The sequence below is a fragment of the Camelus dromedarius genome, chromosome 2 (assembly GCF_036321535.1).
Source record: "Camelus dromedarius isolate mCamDro1 chromosome 2, mCamDro1.pat, whole genome shotgun sequence".
NCBI classification, from domain to species: domain Eukaryota; kingdom Metazoa; phylum Chordata; class Mammalia; order Artiodactyla; family Camelidae; genus Camelus; species Camelus dromedarius.
Window position 1 is genome coordinate 100,308,408 of NC_087437.1, and position 12,235 is coordinate 100,320,642.

Genomic DNA, 12,235 nt, shown 5'->3' on the forward strand with positions numbered 1-12,235 from the left:
ATATAAATTCCAAACCCTCCTGCACCACAGTGGTTGGAATGGGGTCTAATTACGTACTCACTCTGTTATTTTATAGTGATTTTTAAAATGAAATCTCTGTCTGAGGGTCTTTGCTGGTGAACTTCTACTTGCAGAATGAGTGTGACTTGGAGCTAGTTGGCCTAGCTTTGAAGCTTACTCTCTTAGTATCTTAGATGCCTGTCAGTGTCTTTGTGTCTTCATTGTAAAATGGGGCTAATATTAGTACTTCCCTCAAAGTCGTTATGAGAATTGAAAGAGTTAATATGTATAAAATGTTTTGAAAAGTGCCCGGCACATTCTAGGTACTCAGTCGCTATTAGTTACTGTTTATTGTTGGGATGATGGTTTCCCCATTTCCAGCTCAGTTTATTTCCTGGACACCTGCTTTCTGATTTCTGATTGTCATTGGGGAGCTGGGAATTGATATGAAAAACAGCATAGAAAAGGAAGTAAGTATATACTTAATGTCATTTGTCATTGTTATTAACTTACCTGACTGTAGCTCTTAGCTCTCAGTACATATTAACATACTGTACTGAGTAGCACACGTGGGAATTAAACAACTAAAACTCCTAGACAGCAAAGAGCATGATTTCTCCCTTCCTGTAAATGTTTTCTTCTCTTCCCCAGCAGTATTTAAGGGCCTAGTTGGAGGAGTTAATGAGTATTAACATATTTAAAATATTTTTCTTTTCCTTTCTAGAAAGAAACACTTACTATTTAGGTGACTTCTAAACATCTCAAACAAGTAATTCCAAAACAGCTCCCTGATGGAAGGAAATCGGCAGCTTGGAATTGCGGTCAAGGAAGGGATCTAAATAGATCTTAACAGCTTGGCATGCGTTTTTTGCACAGGGTTTAGAGCATCCCAGTGACTTGCTTGCTAACCCAGACATCCGATCTGTAGTTTTTGTTGTCAAACACACACAACAAAATTACTCAATCCCTTAAACATATCAGTTCCTGATTTGCCCAGTTTATTTTTCAACATTATTCTAATAAATCATTTTTGCATATTACTGTGTTTTTATGGAAGGTTCCTGAATTTTATGATCTAAACTCAGCGATACGATTGAATGTCTCCTTCATTTAAAACAGTCATCTCTATGACATTCTTTGACATTTCTCACTAAAGTCAATATCACATAAACTCTTAAAACAGTTGACATTAAGGTCGTTATAACATACCCATTTTGAAGAAACCAAAGAAATACTCAGTGTTACTGTTGGAATGTAAAGTTAGATTATTCTTATTTTTATTTCTAGATTTTCTTTTTTTGTTAATATCTTTGGAAGAACTCCAGATATTTTGAGAAACCACACATCGGCGTGTAACATTTTTTTCCTTTTGCTTCGTGTTATTATTCTAGAGATAGTTAAGAGCTAGGTAAGCAACTTCTCCATCTTTAGTTGTGATTTTAGGATATTCACAAAAGTTTTTCATGTCCTATTTCACTCATGTTAACATAATTACATATAAAGTTGCCCACATGTTAATTTCTTACCAGATTTGCTAACATTTCTTGTGGTGTGGGTAATAAAGTAATAAGCATCAGTCTTTGCTCCTGTCAGCGCCGGATGGAGCTTGCTCAGCTCCCTCTGAGCTGTGTCTCCTGTCTGGGTTTCATTGTTCCTTTCCTTTCCTTCCGTAGATGCAGTCTTCCCATGACCCTCTTTCCCTACTTTCCCTGCACGGTTTCATGGTCCTCTCCTCATTTCCCTTTCAAATAGCTCCTTCACCTCCCCTCTGCTCCCAGCTCCTGCCTCCACTTGAACTGAGCAATTTTGTTCAAGGCAGGTCTAGGGGCTTGTTGACTAAGGCTTGGAACTTTGCCCTCCAGAGATGAAACCCTGGGACCCCGTTAAGCAAGTGAAAGTTTGTGCTTAAGGGTAGGGGCACGTAAACAACTACCTTTAGTAGAGAAATGGTTTGTGTAACAGAGAGGAGGAAGCAGTTAACATTGCCTGTGGGCGATCTGGGAGGAGGCCACAGGTAAGAGGTACTTTGATGAATGGCTACAGGTACTTTCAGTGGGAGGAAGCCGAGCAAGGGAGAAAGTGGGCCATTTAGGTAAGGGAAACATGTGCAAACTAGGTGCTCCACAGGTGTGCACTTAATCTACTCTTCCCTTCCTCTGATTTCTTTGGTTTTCTTCAGTGATTGGTCCCAGGCCAGGATACTTTCACTGTTTTGTTTTTTTTTTGGTTTTTTGTTTTTTAACATTTTTTACAATGTTGTGTCAAATTCCAGTGTAGAAGGATGCTTTCACTGTTGTGGTTCCATCTTTGAAAGAGAAAGGTCTTAACTCATTTTCACCTATTTTTGGCAATAATGCATCTTGTTAACCTTTCTCCACTATTTTGAAATGGAACAGCTTTGATTTCTGGTGGATCCTGTTTCCCTTCTCTTATGCGAAGGTGCTACTTGTGCCTGTGAGTTTTTCCTTTCTTTTTTTTTTTTTTTTAAAGCTGAGTACCGGAAAATTTGCTATGCTGAAGGATATCAATGATAATCAAGCAGCTTCGGCTTCTAAGTCAAATGTGAACTATTTACTGAAGGTACAGGGCAGAAGGACACACGGTGAAGAAGCAGCTTCAGCAAAGCAGGAAGAGTGCGTAGGATGGAGGCCTCGTCAGTTGCCTGAGGAGCAATATTGGATTCAGTCCATGTCTGGACACAAAGAACGTTTTCTGGGGAAATGCCTGAACTGAGACCAAAGTAAGAAGAGTGAGGTTAAAAGGTGGGCCGGAGCAGGGAAGGCAGTGTTGTAAAGTGTGTGTGCTCAGTGGGGAGAGAGGATGGAGAACTGCCTGGGGCGCACAGCGGCAATCAGTGTGGGGCAGGGGTTCTCAGACGTGTTTCAGAAAACGATCAGAGAACACTCGGGGTGAAGCATGGAGATGGTTAGAGTGAGGGGGTGGATGCGGGGAAGGACGTGGGCTGAGTCCTCCTGAGAGATAGTTGTGGCCTGGATGAAGGCAAAAATGGTTGGATTTGAGGCTTTTTGATTCGGGCACCAATTCTGATGTGTGTGGTTTTGTTGTTGTTTTTCCCATATCACCGAGTAATTCTTTGACACCAACTAGGTGTCCTGCAGTTCATCTCAGCTTGGACACTGTCTGCCTGGAGATAGGGTCAGCTCCCACAGGTTAGTGAGGGTCAGTCCCACAACACTGCCACCTGTCTGTCCACCCCGCCCCGAATCAGATGCTGATTCAGGTGGTTGCCTGTGCTTCTGACCAACCTGCTGTCTGTCTGAGGTTCCCACAATTCCTCTCTCCTCAGGTTTGATTACTTTACTAGGGCGGCTCACAGAGCTTAATCACGGCTTATTTAAAAGGATACACAGCCAAGTGGACGAGATGCAGAGGGCACGGTATGGGCACAGGGCATGGCACTTTCATGCTCTCTGAGCACGCTGCTCTCCCCACCAGCCCAGAAGCTCTCTTACCCTAACACTGTCCATTTGGGTTTTTGTAGAAGTTTCATTACAGGGCATGGTTGATGAAATCATTGGCTGCTGGTGAATGATCTCAATCTCCAGCCCCTCACCCATCTCCTTCCCCGGGGATGGGGCGGGGCGGAGGGGGGGTACCGGAAGTTCCAATCCTCTAATTGAGTGATTGGTTCCCCTGGTTGCTTAGGGATTTTCTTAAGTCACTTCATTATCGTAACAAAAGACACATTTATCACTCAGGAGCCCTGTGCAAGGAACTGGGACACAGACTAAATAATGTATTTTTTATTATAAATCATAACATTAAAGTTATATTAAGGAGGTGCCAATTATTGGATTAGGGCTCCACCCTCATGACCTCATTTAACATAATCACCTCCTTAAAGGTCCTATCTCCAGCACAGTCATGTGGAGGTGGTTAGGGCTTCACCAGAAATTTTGATGGGACACTATTCAGTTCCTTGCACAGCCCCCCCCCCACCGTATTATTACATTTGTATATTTATTATTACATGTGTATGTGTTAAAGGTCATGTTCTTTCTGAAAGATCTTATTGGCTTAGGTGACTATCTCTGCCATCAGGTAAATATCAGTCCAGCTTCCATTACTGTGAGTAGGAACTGATTTTACTATGCCAGAGCCATATTTTATTAAGGTCTTTTTGCTGGAGGGGACTAGTTCTGGTCTAGTGTATTTCGCTAGTTCTTTGTCCTAGGTAGAGGAGCTTGGATTTCTTAGCCTAATTTCCTGCCTGTTACTAGGTGTTTAGGTTGTTTTCAGATGCCGCCTGTTGGACTTTGGGGGTGGTTTTCAGATGTCATCCTACTACAGAGTACTTGCACATAGTAGGTCCTGTGGGTTTGCACATTGACGTTTCACAGGCCTCTGATTGTGTTGACAGTAAGTTGGACTCCGTGTGTGCTGCAGTCAGTTTCCAACACTTGGGCCTTCTGTGGCCTTTTCTGTTTCCATTCTCCTGTGCAGAAGTACTTGGGCCTGTGAACTTTGCTTGCCTCTGCTTTCCTCAGCGTATCCCAGAATTGTGACCTGCTTACCTGGGTCCAGAATTGCTCGAATGCCCTTTGATTCTGCTGTAGTGAAGTGCTTCATTGATTGCCTAGGTCTCTAGATGAGAGCTGTAGGAGCCCCTCTCTCTGCCCAGGGGGAAGCACCTTACCCAGCACTGCTGGAATTCAGGACTTTTGTGCAAAAACTGCCTATCCCGTCACTGGCAGGCTCCACATATGGGTAAATACATGGAAAACGTGCTTCACACCATTCTTTTTGTTTCATTTCCTCAGTGACAGAAGAGCAGAAAATCTTCCTACAGCAAGTTTTATTGAAAGCTAAATGGTGATTTTTTTTTCTAACCTGAATTTTTTTAATATAGTTAAGTGTTTGTGTTTTTCTTCATCGCTTTTGTGTTCTCTATTTTTCTTTATGGCTTTCCTCAGTCAAAACCTCATTGAAAGTTCCCACACATTTACTTATTTTTTTTTTTTAATCAACCATAAAGTTTCATGAGCACAGTCCAGCTTCCTTTGATTTTAAGGTTGCCAGAAGGGAAAGATAGCTGAGGACCATTCTGGTCATTTAGGTTAACATGTGACTTAAACTTGAAATTAAAGAAATATAAGGCAGTTTATCAGTTCCAAACACTGCCTGCCTTCTGGAGAAGATGTGCCCTGCCTTATCTCCAGTGCTGCTCCATTGAGGGGAGAAGCAGGTCTAAGGCCTTAGCAGAAGGTGACAGCCTCGTAGCCAAAAGATACTCCAAGGAGCTCATGTCATTTTGCTGCTCAGATAAAGGTCAGACTGGGCAGAAGAGAGGCTCTGCAGACTCAAGAGATTTGGAATTCAGAGATTAGAGAAACAAGTAGAAAACTGGGAGATGTTATTTCAGTCACGGACAAAATGGGACGTGATTCAGCTTGTTTATTTACATAATCCAGTGCTGGGCACTTACTAACAGGACTCTGCAGGTCCTCGTGGTTGATCACATGCTCTGTATTTCACCACACTCTGATAGAAGTTTGAGTAAAATTACAAGATTTGTTATTTGATTTAGTTTTGAGACCATGTTTGAACCTGCATGTTAAATTATAACTCAGTTTGCTGCATAAATGGAATTGGGCAGCATTAAGAAAGACTATCCCGAAACACTGCGTGAGACCAAATGTCTGCCTTTTGTCTTCTGCAATTTGTGACTGTTGCATACATCAACACTTGAGAAACTATGCCTCTGTGCAGAGAGGCCCTTTCAGCGTTGCTAGGAGACCCAATAACTGTTTTGTACCATCTTGAGATTTTAATTCATTTCTAGTGCAGCGCAATGAAGAGCAGCTGAATGTTTTAAACATTTTTGGAAAAAGAAATACTGAAAGCCATTTAGAAATCTGTTTAAAATGTCTTTAGCAGTATTCATATTAAGAAAATCTCATTATAAAGCTCACCTTTAAATCTCAGTTTTAAAAAAGTAACTGCTAACAGTTTATCTATCCAGGTCATTTTCATACACATGTAAATAAATGTTTCCTCAGATACTTTTAAGAGAAAAGTAATTTTAATGTATCAAACAAGAAAGAATGATACTATCATGAAAACAAACTTACATTTTATTCTAATGACTGTGCTGTAAGTACTGAGAGCATGGATTAAGAGGATTTGAACTTTTAGTCATCTCGATGTCTAATTGATGGCCTTTTAAATTTGATTTGATTTTTATAAAATAAAAACTCTAGAAGCACAGAGAAACCAGGAAACTTTAATTGCTTTTATAGCAAATTTTCATTCTCGCATACGTTCTTGCCTTCGTGTTTTTGAGATGTTTCTGGATTCATTTTGAAATGGAATTCTCATTCTGGACTGTACTTAGATTGTTCTTACCTTACTTCATATGTAAGGTGTTCATACTCAGACAAATTAAGTGCAGACAACATTTGTAGTTGCTGTGGACAGGAAATCTTCAAGGAGCAGGACCTCTTCTGGCAGATGAATGCTCATTTTCAACATTTCTTAAATTGATCAAACTTATAATTCAGTCATCAGTTCCTTTCTACTAATGTGCAAGGAACCACAAACAGGAGATAAAGATACCCGCAGTTTCTCCTGACCCTAACGGAGCTAATGATTCAATGGTGAATCAGGGCATTCATTTTAAAAATTCACGTAAAGATACAAGGTAATATGGGAAGAAGACAAGCGCATTGATGTGTAGAATATATGACAAAAACCGTGGAGCCTACCTGAGTCAACTTCACAATTCAAATTTATAAAAGGGAAAAAATAAAAGACAGTATACGCTGAGCGCCAAATGGGTGAGAGAGACCGCAGAAAGGAAGGCACTGTGAGCATTCCTAGGAAGACGGAAAGAAAAGTCCTTGTAGGCTAGAGATGTAGAGGGATGCCAGAGTGAGCGACGTAGGAATGGAACTGAGATTATTAGAAATGATAGAATGTATTTATTCAGAGACTTGAATGTTAATCAGGACAGATAGTTGAGATTATACACATGAATATCAAATCATATCATTTAAAACAGAAATGTGGACATGAAATGAAGATTGGCATAGTGTGGATTTTTGTGGAGATGGTAAGTAGTCCGTTTGGGCTGAATCAGTGGCTTTAGATGGCACATCATCAATCTTTGCTGTGTAACAAAACAACACAAACTTTAGTGGCTTTAACTCACGTGTGAGTTCACCATCCTGCCCGGGCTTCTGGGGCTGGAGTCCAGGCTGGTGTTCCTGGGGGGCTGCATGCCGCGCACTTGGAGCTGCTGGTCCAACACCTCACTTCTCTCACTTCTCTCTCCTGTGGTGTGTGCACGTGGTGGCCCGTGTCCCAGTGGACCACAGTGGGAGCAGCAAGCCTTCTTGATGCCCAGCCTTGGAACTGGTGCAGCAGTACTCAGGCTACGTTCTGTTGGCCAGACAAGGCCAGCCTTTGATTTAGGGGAGGGCCTGCAGAGAGTCCATGTCCAGTTGTAATTTGCTATTTGATGAGTGCACTTAAATGTGGTAAACTCTTAGGACGGTGCTTAAATGTAAATGATCTTGTGTGTAACCTAACTTTCTTTTCATTCTCAATCTATTGGCTTCAGCCTTATTAACATTTTATTACAACTGATGGTCCGTTATATTAAGCCTCTTCTAAGGACTAATGGAAAGGATCATGTGATGACCAGTAATTTAATTCTTCATTTTGGTTTGTTCTTGTTGGAGTTTATCATTTGAAAACCAGCATCAAAACCGTCATTATGGAGAATTAAGACTTGGATTTTCTTTTAATTTTGCTCTGTGTTTATTTTTATGGTTTGAGCTGTGGGGTGGGAAGGCAGAGGGGTGGGGGGTGTGTGGTTGAGGAGAGACAGGCTCTGCTTATCATAACCTTAGTGCTTAAAGCCTCTTCCAGGTCATCATCCAGCCCTGAATGTCAGGGTTGGGTGATGTAGAGGTCCAAATAGTAGAGCTGCTGAACGAAAACTGTGTTTTTGAAACTTCAGATCTGCATACATTACACAAAAGAAACTGTTGGGTTATCACAAGGAAAACACTGACAGACTAATGCTGTGCAAACTTTTATAGTGTAAATAGTGAAAAAAAATTAAGTTTTGCCTGATAGTTCATTTACAAACTAAATTTGCATTTTATATTAAGTTGTTGGCTGTTCAGATTGCAGTCTTATTAGATGTAGCAAATAGACTTAATTTTATGAATGAATTGACTAAACTTGATATTTTGTTCATAGCTTAATTTCTTTCTTTTATGCACGTAAAAGATACTAGTTTTGTTACAGAAAAGCATTAGCCCTGAGGAGACTTTCAGAGTTGCAGTGGGTTTAAGCCATCTCTTTCATAAACTCAATTGGAAGAATCTATGTTGGAATTTTTGTTTGGGGCTCGGGACATCTACTTTTGCTTTTACAGATTTTTCGAATATTGCCATTTGGCATTAATTCTCTATTTAATTGTGATCTAAATGGAAGTTTCATAGAGTACTATTTTGAGAATAAGTTGTGAAATTTTAAGATAATCTTTTAAAAATAATGACTTTCAGAAAGAAAATAGGGATAAACAGACATGTCTTAAAGATAATATTGAGGTCAACTACTTGGTACATTTAAAAATACATAAACTGTGACAGTTTCCTCTCTTTTTGAATTGTCATCAAAATTTATTGTTTAGGAATATTTTTAATCATTCAATGAAAGTTACAGAACGAAGTTTAATAAAAATTTGGAATTAACGATGCCTTGGCAGAAAATGTGTCAGAATTCATGAGCATGTGTCCCAGTGACAAGCCTTCCCAGTGTGTTCCTGGCACCATGGCAAGCGTGAATTAATGTAGCCTTGAATCAGTGCGACACAACTGACCTTTCAGAGCCTCTAGCAGATTCAGTTTTAAACATCTGCTTGGATAACAGAAATCCTCTACTAGGCTCTTATATTTCACATAGGAAAGCTTATATTCCATACAATGTTGGGAAGTTCCCAGTGCTTTGAAAGGAAATTGTTTTGAATAAGATAGGTATTAATATTGTCATTCTATTTCTACAGAAGCACAAACTTAAAGGACTGGGAACTGCTGAATTAGAATTTCATTACTCTGGTCCCCAATAGAATCTTGTTTCCACCGCATCCCATACTCCCTCTGAACAGCTGAGGTGTGCTGAGTGTCCTGCCAGCCTGACACAGGTGCTGAGGCCGTGTTTCATTTTCTAGATTTCGCCAGAAGTTTGAGCATCACTACTCCCGAACAGATGATTGAAAAGGCCAAAGGGGAAACTGCCTATTTGCCATGCAAATTTACCCTTGGTGCAGAAGACCAGGGCCCGCTGGACATTGAGTGGCTGCTATCTCCAGCTGATAATCAGAAGGTGGATCAGGTGGTAAGTGTGCTGCGTGCTGCTCACTTGGCAGATGGCAGGGAAACTTGTCTTAGGTGTCCGTCACTGTGTTGGTCACATAGGTGGGGGGACATGGGAGCCGTGAAGAAAGCCCTAGACTTCTTCGGCTTACCGTCTGGGTAAGGAATGCAGTTGCTCTGGTGGAAAGCGAGGGCACATATGTAATGGAGCAAACTGGATAAGTGATCCACAGTTTCAGAGGAAGAGAAGGTCACCACACCTCTTAGAGAAGGCTGTGTGGAAGAAGAGGAACTTGTGGACGTGAACGTTCTGAAATTCTGGATCCGGAAGTGTGTGTGAGTCAGGGAGCAGGGGAGGGGCACGTGGAGCAGGCCTGAGAGCCTGGCCGGAAAGTGCAGAATGTGCTGGGGACAGCGAGTAAACCAGACTTCGTGAAAAGTTAGGTAGAACTGAGTTTTTAAATTTCGCACAAGGATTCCATTATTAGCACAAGGGACACGTCTAAGAATAACACAGGTACATGTTATTAGAGTCTTCTGTATTTTTTCAAGTTAAATACCCTATACATTGAATTTCTTAAGTGAAACAGCAGTTGGCCTTCTGTATCTGGGTTTTGCATCCATGGATTCAGCCAACTGTGGATTGAAAATGTTTGGGGAAAAAAATTCTAGGAAATTTCGGAAAGCAAAGTGAATTTCCCACGTGCCATCAGTGATTTACATAGCATTTGCTTTGTGTTACGCATTATAAGTAACCTAGAGATGATTTAAAGTATATGGGAGGGTGCATGTAAGTTATATGCACGTATGTCATCTTATATGAGGGACGCGAACACGTGCAGCTGCCTCTCCTGGCATCTGAGGAGGGGAAGGAGAAAGGGGGGAGGTCCAGAACTGATGCCCCATGGATACCAACAGATAACGATATTGCTGTAGAATTTTTCTAATTACAAAATAATAAGAGCCTAATGTAGAAAACTTGAAAAGCCAAAAGGAGCACCAGGGAGAAAAGTTGCCCGACAACCTTGCTACTGATCCAGGTTCGTTTGGCCAACGTGCAGCAAGACAGACACTGAGATGGTGAGATTTGCAACAGAGAAAGAGTTATTCAGAAATCGGCCAAATGAGGAGGCAGAAGAACAAATCTCAGCCTTGCCTTCCTAAAGGCAAGAGGTTTGAGATGTTTGTGAGACAAAGCAGCAGAGTGCTCGTAGGCATAGGGAAAGGTGATTGGAGTTAGGGAAAAGGTGAGGTAATCTATGTTTTGTACAGGTGAATCTGAGTTACGTGTTTTTTCATGAGGCACGTGATCTGAGGCTGGGGTTTTCACCCCTCTGACGTCAGAAGATTGTTCCCTGGTTACCCGCCCGTGCCCAGTTTTAGGGTCGTTGGTCCCACAGGAGCCAACTCCAAGTTCCTGGAAACAACTTAGCTCTCCCATTGCTATAGTGACCAGAATGTCAGAGGCATTATCTATAAAGGTGGTTAAGGAGTCAAAAATTAAGGCAGGGGACAAGTGGAGGGGTTTTTAACTAGCTGTTTTCTTACATGCTGTTTTGTAGGACTAGCACAAGAATTTCTGTTAGTCACCAGTTTCTGTTAATTCTATGGGACTTGGTTTCAACCTCATCTGCAAATACATGTATCACACTTTGCCTTTTAATGGTGCCAGAATATTTCATTTAATTGAGAATGCTTCGTAGTAGCTTCATCTGACATTGAATTTAAAAACAAAAATCAATGTTAATAAATTAGACCAGGGAGGAAAAACAAGTTCAAATACTTAGAAGAATATTGTTTTATATATATATATATATATTTTTACTTACGATCTATATTAAAGAAGTGGTTATCCAGCCATTTAATGGCTGAATCAGTGCAGTTAGGTAATTAACTATTTTTGGCAAGTACAGGCAATCTGTCCATGATGTATTTGTGACAGAAAAATGAAGGAGCTCTCCCAAGTTGTAAATGATTAGGGTCACCTCCTTCAAGGATAATTGCCCTAATTCTGGTGCCAGCCTGACTCATACTCAGCCTGATACCCTTGTCTCTCCTGTCTTGCTCTTCACTGTCTGCTCCCCCCACCCCCCTCCATGGCAGTACCAGCACCCTGAATGCAGGCTTCTACCTGAGGTCCTGCACACCCCCGACTCCTGTGCCGGTGCAGTGCCCATCCCTCTTCAGAGTCCAGGACTGGGTCCTTGATTAAGGTGTATGAATGGAGAGCATGGGTCTTACTCATTTTTTCTTTCAACTTTCATAACGGCATGTAACAGAGAACCTTTTTATATAACAGGCACTAGGGATGTCTGTTGAATGAAATTGGCACTAATGGGTCATTGATTGTGGGGATTAATCCATGACTGGATGGGTAGTTCCATATGATAACTTGGGAAGTTTCCATTGATGATAGAATTTTAGAGCACTTCGTAGACCATAGTAAGAACTGAATCACTACTGGGCTTTTGCTTTATCATCACTGATACTATGGGTTTATCTGGACGTACCCCCATTGTAAACTGAGGAACATCAGGCTGGCGACGAATTTTGTCTTCTGAAGAAGGCAGTGCTCTGTCAAAGTTCAAGAGGTGTTCTGAGTGAATGGGTGGGTGGATGTCTGTCTCGGTGTATTCGTGGGAGAGGGTGAGCTAAGAGCATCCTTCTGCTTCACCATCTTGTCCACTCTCTGAGAGCATGGGTCTTAAATTCTTCTGGCTTAAGACTTATGGGTGAAGCCCTGTGACAAGGGGTGTCTAGAGACCAAAAGGTGCAGTGTGTCCTGTAGCCTTGTGTGTCCTTCATGCAAGGAGAACCCAAGGACTTCTGTGCTGAGTGGGAGGCCCAGCCTCGCTGCCCGCGGGACTTCTGTGCTGAGTGGGAAACCT

The 12,235-nt window shown here is 41.5% G+C and overlaps 1 protein-coding gene across 3 annotated transcripts in view; it reads left to right on the top strand.

Moving 5' to 3' along the window:
• Positions 1-12,235, top strand: part of CXADR (CXADR Ig-like cell adhesion molecule) — a 57,396-nt gene that overhangs the window by 13,786 nt on the left and 31,375 nt on the right. For all 3 annotated transcript variants that reach the window (XM_031458068.2, XM_064496530.1, XM_031458059.2), the window contains exon 2: positions 9,203-9,369. In XM_031458068.2, coding sequence (XP_031313928.1) covers positions 9,203-9,369 — 167 coding nt within the window. The remainder of the gene's footprint in view (positions 1-9,202; positions 9,370-12,235) is intronic.